The 14,769-nt window shown below is 36.8% G+C and overlaps 1 protein-coding gene across 1 annotated transcript in view; it reads left to right on the forward strand.

The window, feature by feature from the left end:
- Positions 1-14,769, forward strand: part of LOC145673750 (syntaxin-17-like) — a 134,666-nt gene that overhangs the window by 46,427 nt on the left and 73,470 nt on the right. The window contains exon 2 of the mRNA XM_081743494.1: positions 6,171-6,366. Coding sequence (XP_081599620.1) covers positions 6,171-6,366 — 196 coding nt within the window. The remainder of the gene's footprint in view (positions 1-6,170; positions 6,367-14,769) is intronic.

Consider the following 14,769-nt stretch of genomic DNA (forward strand, 5'->3'; position numbering starts at 1 on the left):
ACGTAAAACTCAAAGATTTCATTTTTTCCACATGCAATTGTAGAGACGAAGCATCATCAGCGTTTCCAATTGCATGTGTTGGCTGGTATTATTGGTAACGTTGTGAAACAACACTTCTTACCACAGTGATTGAACGCAAGCAATATCGTATCTCCAGTTTCTGACCTAGGGCCTACCTATTCTACTTAAGGACGTGCCACTGAGGACACGACAGTGTATGTGGTTTATACATGATGGGGTCCCTTCCCACTAATGTCACACTATTCGTGCATATCTGAACGAAACATTTCCACGCAGGTAGATAGATCGTGGTAGCAAAGGAGCATGGCCCCCACGTTCACCCGATCTGAATACCCTACTGTTTCCTGTGGGGTTACATGAAGAGTCTCGTGTATACACAGCCCGTGCATGGCATTGAAGATCTTCGCTAGCGTGTATGAGCTGCATTTGCCACACTACGGTGAACGCCAGCGTTATTGCCAAAAGTCAGAGAATATTTACGCCATCGTGTGTCTGTCTCGAAGAACGAGAAGGACATATTGAACAACTTCTTTAAGACAGCATTATATTGACCACGGTAAGTACAATACCTCTTGTTCTTACAGTACACTGGGCCTCATCTTCCGTACGTGTTTTGTACGATCTGCACGTATCATCATTAAGAGTGTTTAAGTTTCTTTGTAGCTCCCATGCGCCGCCAATGTTCCGCAGTACGTGCGCATAATTGGATTCTTCGGACGGGATTTCCTTTGATATCTTTTGACCCGACATTCATATTTCTCTCAGTTATACAAATACTTTATTCCTACATTCCGCCTCCCATAGTGTTCTACAGCGTAGCCATTGTTGCCTTTGTTGGATGTCCATGTTGTCCACATTTCTTGCTGCATGTTCCAAATAACATCCCCTCCTACAATTTTTCAGTGTAAATTGTTTACTTTTCTCCATGTTTCATTCACTTTCTTTGTGCCCCCATCTAGCGCCGCCACTGTTTCGCCATCACTTATTCATAATTGGATTCTTCGGACGGGGTTTCCTTTCATATCTTTTGACCCGACATTCCTATTTCTTTCCGGTACAAAGATACTGTATTCCTACATTCCGCCTCCCATAACATCCTACACCGTAGCCATTGTTGCCTTTGTTCATTAACATTTCTTGCTGCATGTTCCAAATAATATCCCCTCATACAATTTTTCAGTGTAAATTGTTCACTTTTCTCCATGTTTCATTCACTTTCTTTGTGCCCCCGTCTAGCGCTGCCACCGTTTCGCCATCACTTATGCATAATTGGATTCTTCGTATGGGGTTTCCTTTGATATCTTTTGAGCCGACATTCGTATTTCCCTCCATTCTTTCGATATTGCAAATTACCGCCTCGAAAGGTGACATTTCATACATACATATATATAATGTTAGCCTCTCTGCTCTAACCTGAAGTGAATGTGGGGATTGTGGCTTAAAGGAGAAGACCAAACTAAGAGAAATATGTGAAATTTCTCTCAGACATGCCCCTGGAAGTTAGGCAAAATGTGTACCATGGAGGTTTAAGAACTAATTTAAGTTGTAATCAATGAAAATGGTATTTAATTCAGAGAAAAGCTTAGTGTTCATTTTGGATTAGTTTATTGGACATAGAAACTAGCGTTCTTAGATTTGACGTGTTTAAATGTCTGAAAGGTTGTGAGGAATAAAAGTAAGGAAATCTGGCCAAAAGAGAATGTCATATCTTGAGTACATCTGGGTCCATGTTGTCAAGAATCCTCCTCTACAGCTCAGCTTTGGATGTTATAAAACGTCCTAGGAAGAATGAAACTTTTTATTCGCAAAACAATCACGAATAAGAATTGTGTGCAAACTTCTCCGACACTTTAAACTAAAATGACTTATTCTGTTTCGTTACTGTAAGTATAGTCTCGTATTACAAAGTGACATATTCGCTTGTTAATAATTTACGACTAGTCACGTTTACTAGTTCGTCGCGACTGATTTTACGGTCCCAGCTTTCTCGGCTCTCGAACTTCTACTACTCGGCTTCGATCTCTTACTCGCTGTGTTCCCGGTCTTCTACTAGCTAAACTCTTTCCAAGGAAACAGTTTTATGTAATCGAAAACATGAGATAGCAGATTTCAGAGATGTTTCATGACAACAATGACTCCAGCCAGCACGTGGAACTCTTGAGAAAACTCAGTTGAGAAAGAACATTCTGCTGACCAAAAATCCTTAAAATCTCCAGACTCAATCTTAGCTTAGTGTTGCCATATTACCCTATTTTAGCGGGTACCATCCGATTTTCAAGTTCTATATTCGTCCCCCGCTTAAACATATCTTAATCACGAAAAAGCGATCCGCTTTTTGGGATTGGAGAAAAATCTAAGAATACTTAGTTGATAAAGTGTTGGTATATTCAACGTAAACCGCTACACCTCTGACAATCTCAATTGCGATTGAGTTAAATTTGGACTCGCGCTCAACCTCAGGCTGTGGGCTATCTGAGCAGTGCGCGTGTGCTAATAAAAATCTGCTCTAATGCACAATGGTTTTCTTTGTGTAGTTCATGCGTTTTTAATGTAATGTATTGGAGGTTGTATACGAATGAATATTCCTTTGTAGATGTGACAAACATACTTGAATTATTCATGCCTTCATAAGCTACAAGAATGCCGAACGAAAATTTCAAGTGTAATTAAGACTCTTATAGAAGCGAATTTACGGCTGCAGAGAAGCAGACTGGACCCGCTTTGCCAAGGTTTGTCACCATGTTCATAAGTTCCACAATAATTTTTAGTTCTGTAATATCCTAAGAAACACTGAACGACTGTCACACAACTGCTCCAGGCTTCTTTTTCAATCTCAACAACGTGGAGAAGTCAGTGGACTGGATCATTATCATCACTTGCGGGCCTATAAACTCTCCAGCCTCCATCATAGCACGAGATAGCTACGGAAACATGTCTTGTAAAAACTTGAATGTGCCATAATCTCTATCCAAAGCTTTCACAGATTGCTTGATAATGCCAAGTTTAATGTGTAGATGTGGTAACAATACCATTTTAGGGTCAAGTGGCTCGTATTTTACGTTATGTGTCCTAACAGTGTACTCCTCCCGTTGTGGCCATTACTTCCTCCCGGTAATGGGCCTCGGTGTCACTACTGTCTCACAAACAAAGATAACACGGGAATTTGGTCAAATCGCCCTGTAAACCAAGGCAATAATCTTGAAGTCCCCTATTACTTGCAATCCATATTTTGTATATTCTAAATTGTCCAATAAGGTCTTGAAGTTGTTAAAGTGTTCCTTCATAGAGACGGAATGAGTCATAGGAATAGACAGGCGCCTATTCCCATTGTGCAGATGCACAGACTTAAGACTTCTAGACAAGCTGTCTATAAGCAAACACCACTCTTTCAGAATGCAAGGTATCTGTAAAGCATAAACACTTGCAAGCACAATCCAGCTTTCATTAAAAAAAAAAAAAAAAAAAAAAAATCGGAAAACTGTTCGTGCCGTCTCCTTTGAGCTGTTGCATTTACTGATTTATGAAGTATGTTCCATTATTTTACCCTCCATTTTTACTCAGACTTAGATCTCGAATAAGATCGTTCAAATCGGTTTGGTTAGGATGGTAGGGTTGTCTATTAGTAGTTCATATCTGCAATGTTTGTTTAATAAGAAAGGCATGCTGTGACACAATTATAGTATAACAGGATATTCTAGGGTTATAAATATATCGGGTAGCTCAAAAATATGTATATAGTACCGTACTGATCAGCTAATTGCATTTTATATAATTTCTTATTATCCATCAGGTAGATTTAGTTTATTATTTGTTCTTAATGTGTTTTTACTTACATCTTAAGCTCAGAAGAGTCGAAGCAAATACACCCAAAACTAGAATGTTATATTTGATCAATACAGGAATGTATACCTATTTTTGGGGCACCCTGTATATACACATACCTTTAAATCCTTACAAATAACCTTAAAACAATCTGCCCGATGCATGTTGATTCTATCGCAAATCTCTCAGTGTTGGCAGATTCTTCTATCAAATGTAAATTCAACTTAACGCATCAAACGTTTTAAGACGCGCATATAAATTCATTAATATAGGACAGATTCCATATTTTCGACGCTACTACTTACACAAGCGAAGTTTCATGGGAAAAAATACACCTTATCTAGTTACTTTCAACGTAACAATACAGGAAATCACTATTATAAGACAAGGACAAAATGAGTGTTGCATAGTGTTATCACCTGTTCCATTCCTTGGACACACCTTAGAGGGCTCCAGTTCAACTCCATAGTAGAGGTGCAAAATGCACTTGATACCTTCTTCGCTTCACGGCAAACCAAGTTCGAACGCGAAGGAATCTATGCCCATCCCGAACGTTGGCAGATGGTCGTTGATACTGATGGGTACTATTTTTGATCTTCCAGGTACGTCTTAGGTGACATATCGATGCTCTAAGGTGGTAGGTCAAAAAGCGACAGAACTTTCTTCGTTACTTTTATACATACTATAGAAAACTACTGTATAAGTTCTAGTATCTCGAATTCAGGAAGTCGGAATGTCAAAATTCCTTCAGATTATTGTTCATTTTGGTCTACTTTACAAAATCTATAAAAATCAGGTGGGGTCCAGTTTGCTTCCATGGTCGCTTTATGTTCGAATATCTCGGGTTCCGACATTCGAAATGTCAAAATTCCTTCAGATTCTTGTTCCTCGTAGTCTAATTTACAAAATGTGTGTACATCAGGTGGGGTCTAGTTTGCTTCCCTGTAGCCGAAAAGTACATTGGAAGTGTCATCAAACATGGTTTCGCTTATAAAACAGCAAACACGGTTTCGGACGGCTTTCGCTTTCGAATAGAGCTTTTGCGGTTTTCGTTTGGAAATCCGCTTTTGCGGTTTCGGTTTTCAGAAAATAGGTTTCCTCAAAAACCGAAAACCGCAAATATCAGAATGATTCGAGAGCACTAATATATGTGTATATAAAAGAAGGTTCTAGAACAGAGATTCCCATTTACGAAACTAATGAAATATATTTTACGTATCTTGTTCTCTTCCTTATTCTTTGCTTCCAGGTTTTGGACTTTTTTCTATCTTTGAAATATATAATTACCTAAACTAAGAGCACTGAACTTCAGTCTTTGACAGTCCACTACCATGTTTGTTTACCAAATGACACTAGTCATATATATGTAGCTCTATTGTTTTATACATACACTAATAATTTTTTAAAATTATTTATAATTTTAGATAATGAGGTCTTTTGTTATTTCTTTGATTTTACATGCATAAATTTTATTTAGTTTGCTTTTTATTTTATTCGAAATTTCATGCAGTTTCGTTTTTTTTCCTCGGAGTCGATGTGGAATTGTTCATTGGCGGTAGACGCGGTATGTGACTGTATTGTGTGAATCTGTCGAAGTATTTATATATTGGAATATATTGCTTTACATGTCCTGTGTTCTGTGTGCATTTTATAGTTTCTTTTAGTGTTCTATTTCTTGATTCTATTGTTTTTGTATGTTTGTTTCGGTTTTATTGTTTATTTTTTTATTTATTTATTTATTTTTTTTTTTGTGACATAGAGTGAACCTTTTTTTGAATTTCATTTATTCGCAGTGGATATATTGTTTTGCATTGTGTGATGTTGTTGATGTTCGTAAGCCAAGTACGACAAAATAGATTATACAAAATTGTTGATGAACCAAAATTCCACTTGCATTGGAGGATTTGTTCTAATAATACATATTCTAAAGTAATATATATGTGTAGGGGATTCTGCCCTGCCGCTGTTATTTTATAATGTAAAGTATTAGAAGTAATCCTTTTATGCAGGTGGTATTTTGCTTAGTTGATAGTTTGAATTAGTTTACTTTGTCGTAATACACCTAACTTGTACTCTGGGTGGTTGACCTGAAGGGTAACCTGTGTTCTCGAACCCTGCCAATGCATTTTTACCATATTTACTGAAAGAAAGTGTTATTTTACATGAAATTTGCCTCTTTGGAGTTTGGTGCGTATTGTGTGGAACAATACTCTATATAGTTACATTAATTTTGGTCTTAATACGACAGAATTTTTATGCTATAATTTCTTATACCTGGTATAACTACATAAATATAGATGTTTAACTTTTTTCATATTTGTTTTCAGTATGTGGAGAAGAATGATATTAAGGGTGCTTGTGTTGAACTGTCCAGGATTGAGCGAACACTGTTCCAGATTACCTCTCTTTTTCAAGAAATCATTCAGTTACGAGATCGGGTAACTGAAGAGGACCTAAGAACGTTCGACCAAGTAGTTTCTCCAGCTCTTACGTCGATACAAACAGCCATGAATGAATTAGAAGGTAAATGAAATTATACTTCATTTTTATTGTCTAGTCTGAATGTAATTCTTCAGTTCAGCGCATGTTTCGTTCAGGATTTTATTTGAGAAAAAATATATAGTGGATTTGAGAGAGGAAGAAGAACGTAGTTTCTTTGTGGTCATATATCGAACGCGCATTCTTCCCAGAGTCTACCGTAGGCAATTTGCCGTCCCGTGCAATGGCATCATCCCTCTCCCCCCGCCCCGGACTTTTCCAGAAAGAACAGATCTTATAAGCCATGATTTAAGAATTCTACCCCATCATGAACAACGAAAAGGGCACTCGCACTCAGCAACGTGTATACACTACAAATACAATCTCGTTGTGTTTGTTTTTTTCTTTAAATAATAATCTATTACGTTAGTGAAAGATAAAGCAAACACACTTGCAGAGAAAAGATGATAATCCTTTTTACATAACACAGCATCGAGCTTCAATCTCAATATATAAGTTTGCAATTCCAGTGCAACTAGCTCTTTTATCTTCGTTTCTTGATTTTTCTTCTACATCTGTTAAAAATTAAAAGAAAAGAAAAGAAAACCTGTTTCCACCTTCAATGATAAGGAATTTGTTTGTGACAAAGGGAAGACTAGTTTTCATATAAAAACTGTGACAACCAACTAAATGGAAAAGGTGTCCGATACCAGGGTTGCCAAAAACAATGGTTTTTATTGAAAAAAGCTGTTTTTTTTAGTTTGAACCCGGTTTTTTAAAGGTTTAAACCAGGTTTTTTTCTTTTAAATAATTTGCTCTATGTATTAATATTATATATGGACTGAAATAAGTTTGTTTCGTCTTAGTGTTATTATGCAACAACAGGGTTATGCTGGAAGGGTTTACATGAGCTTAAAGTGGAATCCAAACCGCTTCTTGGCTTACATCCGAGAGAAACTGTCCTCCATTTGGACTGAAAACCGGGACTAATTGGCCACAAATGGGATGAGTCTGCCGACTCACTCACGAATAACTCCTGATAAAAATACGTTTTACTGATATTTACATACTTGTTAATATAATTGTCAAGAGTCGTTTCAGAAGGACGAGGAGATAAAGTTATAGAAGTGAAAACACTGTGCAGGATTATAAATAAATCGGGAAACTCCCGCCTTAGCCATTGGGAAAATCCTGCTATTACTTTAAATGCAAAGCAATAACAGAAAGTCCCGTTATTGCCTTGCATGTAAAATTTTAAGGCCAACGTATCATCGGTACGCTAAAACTGAGGTATTAAATTACAAATTTAGTATGTAGATATCATTCAAAGAAAATTAAAACCAAGTCCGATCTATGCTAATGTTAGAAGCTACGTAGGCAGTCGATAAATTTTGCCTATTTCTATCAATATATTTAAGCAACTTCGGCTTCTTTATGAAACAGCAGGCATTCAGGCAAACAGAAATATGCAATTTGGTTTCGTTTCGTACATTTAGGCTTAACATTCTTACGCAAAACCGAGGTTATCAAGGAGAAGACTTTCGCTTCAAGTGACATCCGAACCGCTACTTGGTTTACACTTGATAGAAGGGTTGTGGTTTGACCGAGAATTGAACATGGTAAATTAAAATGCGAAAAGGAGATAAAACTAATGCAGATGGTTTGATATGTGGAAACTGTGAGGTGCCAGGTAGCCAGAGCCGAAACAACTGTTACCTACGAACACCAACACAAAATAATAAAAAAAAAAAATGATGAAGGAGAGTGACTGGGAATCAAATTAACTGCAATATTTGCATAGAATGCAAATTACAAACTATGTGAAAAATGATTTCTTCCCTCTTGGAGATAAGGTTCTCTCCTGTAAGGGCCGCCACTCCCTTGTAAAGTCAGTAGAGCAATATTAATTAATTTTGTGGAACAGCAGATCTCAGGGCCATCTGCATAACAGCCATGCTCAAAGATGCTACAATAGTGAGTCAGTTTCAAATTTCAAATAAGGTTGAAGAAAGAAAGAAAAAAAAATTTAATTTTTACAGGTAGCAGCCTGTATTATAGCTCACTATCTCATGGCTGTTATTTGGTTCCTTGGGCAGAATATTCTCTCTGAGCCCCCATACAGAGAGGTGGTCAAACATACACAATCAAGGGGAAAATGCCTCCTTGAATCACACTCCTGAAACAAACATATCACTAGCACAGGTACTCACCCTACAGCAAATTGAATAGACATTTGTTCTAGTAAGAGCTGGCAGTTTTATTTCCCACATAATAATCAGGAACATAGATATGGTAGATGTGAAGAGATCCACACTTCAATACACTAAATACTTATCACCTTTTCGTAGTGCACTACCACACACACACTTTAATATATATTGATATGCTTGATATATTTAACACACTATAACACACTATTTCATCATTATAAAAATAAATAAAAGTAGAGGGAGGATGAAAACATGAAGTTACAAAGGTCTGTCTGACCTTTAAATAGATAAAAAAAAAAAATATGTAGATATATACAACTTTCTTTTATCTCCTCATATTCATGAGTTTCTAGTCTCTAACAGTTTTTAGAGGAAAGATGTATTTCACTGAAAACATAATTCACTATTTGTGAATATAAACAACACAGATTGAAGAAACAATAAAACAAATTAATATGCGGATTCACTGTTCAGATATTCACTCAACGTACCCAAGTTCTAGGTTGAATGTCACAGTGTCCTTCTAGATTCTCATTCCACTGCGAAGTAAAATGTTCTGTATGAGATATGGAACACAGGAATACTGATGTTTTATGAGGGAACTTTTAGTAGCTCCTATAAACAAGCAAATTAATTGCTTGAAGCCTTGTTCTAAATGTCCAAGGACAGGCACGGCTTAAAGGCGTTACCGGCCTATGTTTAATATCTCTACTTGAGATATCTTAAGTTATGTATTTCTCCCATATTTGAAGAACTAGGTTTTCCCATATTAAAATGGGGATGTTTCGACGAGATTCAAACTATGTGGTCTCTATTGAGTGTCCATAGCACTCAGAGAATGAGTGAAGATCCACCAAACGTAAAAGTTAATTTTCATGTTTTTTTCACTAGATTTAATAATCACTACTGAGACGTATTACTACAGATATGTGCATATCTTACACATTCTGTAAAATGATTATAACTTCATATCGAAAACCTGAGTTCTACACACTCGCGTATACAGTTGTTCACAGGACCATCCAGGGAACCGGACAATTGTTCACACCTTGTCCCGGGAATCAAAACTCACTGTAAGAGAAGTCAGGTGACTTCCTTCTAACCGAAAACTATATCTTGTCGCCTCTCGATTCTAGCTTGAACTACCTCGTTCTCTCATGAAAACGAGTATATGTCTTTACCAAAAACAAGGAAACGAAGAAACTCGCTTCCGCAAGAAACCTATGACAAAGGGTTCTCTGCCTTGCGGCGATATTGTAGGTGGTCCGACCTGCCAATACACATTCTCAGCTACCTTCCGTAGCCAAATTCACCCTTTCCTCGCTGACATGTGCTGCCCCTTCTCCAAGGACGGTCAACACTGAAGCTTTTGCTCCCAGCAGAAGCTATGAGAGTTTTAACACACTTTAGGTTTTCTTCACTTGTTACACATGAATTAAATATAAGAAACATATGTTATTATACATCAAAATAAAGAAAAATATACAAAGAATACATATTTATACAATTTATGAACTGTCATCTCTCTCAGAAGCAGCAGTACACCCAATTCCTGTGGCTGTCTTTCAAAACTGTCTGCTACCAATGCAGCCATGTTTGCTTGGAGAGAGATTGAGGAAACATCTTTGTTAATTATTTATTTTTCACAAATACAAGATCCAAGTGTCTTGTTCGATAAGGGAAACACGCTGATAAAAAAAATCAGAATTTTGTGTGGTTTTTCCAAGAACGTGTTTAGCTTAGTACGTAAATATTAATATTAAACACAGAAAATAAGTCAAATCAGAGTATACATTTTCAAATTGGTGTTGCATTTCGGGAACTAACTAAAGGCTCGCTAGCCAGGTTTACTGGTCTCTGGTGAGCAGGGGGGGAGGAAATGACGCTTGAGCTCGCTGCATTGGAAATCACACCTATAGAAAACTAAAATTTCGCATGTAGAAGCGAAAAAGTTTATGGCATTTGAAACAATACAAACTCTGTGTTTCAACACACTGTATCAAACTCAGTGTAGTTTCACCACGGAAGTCCATAGGCTACTTCCTGTGTATAAAGATTCTTATTTAGTTCCTATTCTGGTGATTTCTTTCCATGGTGAGTCGTGAGAGACCTCACATCGTGTAGTCTAGGCGACAGCAAGTCGGAAAAAAAAAAACTTCTCTCAGCGCTAGCTCTCTTCCAGCGTTCTGAAAATCATATATGATTCCTATAGAATCTGCTCATTTCCTATTTAATTAATCCTTCATATATACTTTTAATATCATTTCTTCCATCATCCCCTGTAAGCTATACATTATGCAACGACGCAGTAATTATATGCAACCCATTAATACACTATATAATGCCTATACATGAAATAAACACAATGAAATAAATACAATATAATACAATATTGTATTAATATTTACGTACTATGCTCGGTGTTTCACACTTCATTACTCATAATATTAAAATAATATGCACTGAATATGCTAATGTTAAGCAATTAATTATACCACAAAATCCTTATATTTACATATACATATGCAAATGTGCCCCTCATCTGCATTACGATATGCAGATGATGGAGAAGGACATCGGCCTTCTACAAAACGTCACCATGAAGTCCACACTATTTAAAGTTTTTTTTTTTTTTTTTTTTTTTTTTTTTTTTTTTTTTTTTTTTTTACAACTGGTTTAAACCAGCTAACCCTGTTCGCTACTATTCGAGAAGTGAATTCTAGTATTTGACAACAATCAAACAGTTCATGCTGGGACGTGTTTAACCATTTGCTTTAGCACTGTCAATGTGATCTTAAAGTAATGCGACCTAAACATGATTCATGAATAGGTCAGCTTATTAAATTTAACTACCATCATTATAAAGTCTGTTTCCAACAAGAAGTATTTATTATAAATAATATGCTAATGACAGATTTTGCCGTCCCGTATAAATACACGTGTTGCACATATGGTAGAGCCGACCCTAATTCTTCCTGTGTGCCTAGCTCCTGGTTTGATCCTCGGCGAGTTCGCAAATCTCAGACAGAAGACTCGAGTAGTAATCCGGATGCCTTTAAAGACAACAATCTGTGTCATGTAGCTTCGCTACTGAGAAGGAGACGTTAAACCCAATCAGCAATCAGTCAAGAAAGAATCACATGCAATTGGTAGACGATTCCTATGTCAACGAAGATATTAGTGGAGCCTTCTCAGTATGTGCCCGGTTATTTGTACTGGTAATGATAATGGAAAATACTCTGAAAGGAAGGGTGTTAGGCCTTTTGCAGTAAATTATTTATTTAGATTTGTTTCACTTGCGGAGATTCATGATAGAGCTAAAAACATACTAAAGTTGTGCACCCTTCGACATAATTTTCCTGTTGCTCCATATATCCATGGCTATTACATTTATTTTAAACGTTAAGGTTATTTTGAAACAGATTTTTCTTCGAAATAAACTCGTAACTGCGACATTGTATCAAATATCTTGTATTTCAATTTTAGTCTGTTGCCTCTCATTCCATTCATTTGTCGCATACTTATATCCTATATTGAACCAATATTTATTTATTTATGGCTTCTTTTACGTTCCGAATTTAAGGCTTTGCAGCGTTCTCCGAGCACTTAACCATGTGCATACATTGTTTTTTTTTTTAACGTAAATACACAAAATATATAAAGAATTACAAAAGGAAAGGATTTTAACCATTTAAAAATATGATACTTAGGTAAAGAAAATTGTTAAAATTACCAAACGTAGAATGGAATAAAATACAGGGGAAAAAACAAAAACAAAGCAGTAAAAAAGGCTTCTATATAGGAAGAATAGAATCCACAATAAAAATAACAGAGAAACATGAATTAAATATTGTACATAGCGGTACTAGAAGTATATATATATATATATATATATATATATATATATATATATATATATATATATATATATATAGTGCTTGTCAAAAGTTCCGGAACGGCTAAATATCTTGGTTAGAATGCGTTTTTCTGAAAATTTGAAAGATACAAAAGTTGCAGGATATCAACAGACCTATCGAAAACTCGTGCCCGTCAAAATGTGTGCTGCCCCGTGTGGGCCCATCTGTGATTTTTCAAATTAGAGACCCCATTTTTTATTCCAAATTTGATATCTACGAAACAAACTAAATCAGAATATGTTATGCTCAAAGCTTAAGGTATAAATACCAGGTCCTACACGACCGGAAAGACTATTTAGTTTAAAAAGTTCCGGAAGAGCTAAATACCCCGATTAGATTGTTTTTTTCTAAAAACTCGAAACATACAAAAGTTGCAGGACATCAACAGACCTATCGGAAGCCCATGCCTGTCAAAATATGTGCTGCCCTGTTTGGGCTCCAAAGGACCCAACTATTTGCAAATATGATTAAAATGTGACTAAAGTCGTGTGCTTAATGCAGTTTATGTTCTCGGAGTTCAGACAACGCACTTCCGAACTTCAATACTGTTTTTATCTGATATTCTCTGTTTGGAAATGTAGTGAAATCAATAGGACCCTGGACTTGTAATTTATCAACTCAAGTTCAAACCTTATTCAAAATCGCCCTATTCTTTTCTCTTTCTCTCAATATTCTAAAAACTAAATGCTGGATATATATATATATATATATATATATATATATATATATATATATATATATATATTAGCCAAGTTACTGGAAACGCCCAGCAGGCTATGGTTGCTTTGCATTTTACTCAGAAGATTTTTAAGTGTGGTGTCCTATACCAACCACATAGTATCTAGATCTACTTTCATGACCTACAAATTTACTTGTCAGTACGTTTCGCGGGATTCCATTTAGCAAATTCAGAATCCTGGGACAGTTCATCATCAACCCACTTTTGAGCACTTTGGGACCCATCGTTCAAAACAAAACAACTGAGCACGACAGTATGTTCACATATTTTCGTGGAGAACAATTTCCAGTGAAAACTGTAGGCTGTAGCGCCTGGGACTATCTTTGAGCACTACATATTATGATTTAGTTTGTTCCGTAGATATCGAATTTGGAATTTAAAATGGGGGCTCTCATTTGAAAAATCACAGATGGAACCCGTGGGGCCCACACAGGGCCGCACAAGTTTTGAAAGGCACGGGCTTCCGATAATTCTATTGATATCCTGCAACTTTTGTATCTTTCAAATTTTCAGAAAAACTCATTCTAACCAAGATATTTAGCCGTTCCGGAACTTTTCACAGTACTCACCCCAATTGTCTTTCCGGCCCTGTATGGCCTGGTATTCACATCCTACAGCTTTGAGCAGTACATATTCTGATTTAGTTTGCTCCGTAGATACCGAATTTGGAATAAAAATGGGGGCTCTAATTTAAAAAAATCACAGATGGGCCCCGTGGGGCCCACACAGGGCCGCACACATTTTGAAGAGCACGGGCATCCGATAGTTCTATTGATATCCTGCAACTTTTGTATCTTTCAAATTTTCAGAAAAACTCATTCTAACCAAGATATTTAGCCCTTGCGGAACTTTATATATATATATCAGTGGCGGTTTCTCTTAATATTTGCATGTTTGTAAAACCTCCTTGCAATACTTTCATTTTTTATGTATGCTAAATCACTTTTCTTTTTATTGTCAACATCATCTTTCCCTAAAGAAGTGCGTGTGAAACGGGGCTGGTTAATAGCTTTCTGCTTGGGAGTTTGACTAACTCCCCAGCTGGGCTACTGCGGGGGTTGCGAGGATCCTTATAGTGCCTCATAAGAATCTATAATTTTGCAGATCTTTTGCAAGCAAGTCTACCAACAAAAACAATTTTTCCAAAACAAAACGCTTTGGAACTGGAAATTCTCCACCGCCTTTCCCCCTGCAATATTGGTTGACACGGTTCTCGCCTGAAGGGATATGGTTCGCTCCTGCAAGTCGTACACAGAGGAGAAAAAACCTTTCGCCTTGCCTAAATGCGAGATTGCCAAGGGGTCATAACTATTGGTTCTGTGAACCAAGTAAGGTCAAGGCAGCTAGGCGACCCCGTGAAGAGTGAAGACAGATTGAGGGTGTCAGTAGTTAATACACTCGTGTTTGATTGAGTAGAAATTTGGCAGCATAGAGAATGTTTTTTTTTTTTTTTCATATGTGTGGGTGAATGAGAGAACTGGAGAGCAGTTTTTAGAAAAAGTGTGTTAATGGGGGAAAGGGGTGATATTTTAAAGGGGACTGCAATCCCTGCCCTCAACTCGACTGACCAATGTCCAATGTA

Source organism: Thermobia domestica, chromosome 17 (assembly GCF_964235325.1).
Source record: "Thermobia domestica chromosome 17, izTheDome1.hap1.1, whole genome shotgun sequence".
NCBI lineage: Eukaryota > Metazoa > Arthropoda > Insecta > Zygentoma > Lepismatidae > Thermobia > Thermobia domestica.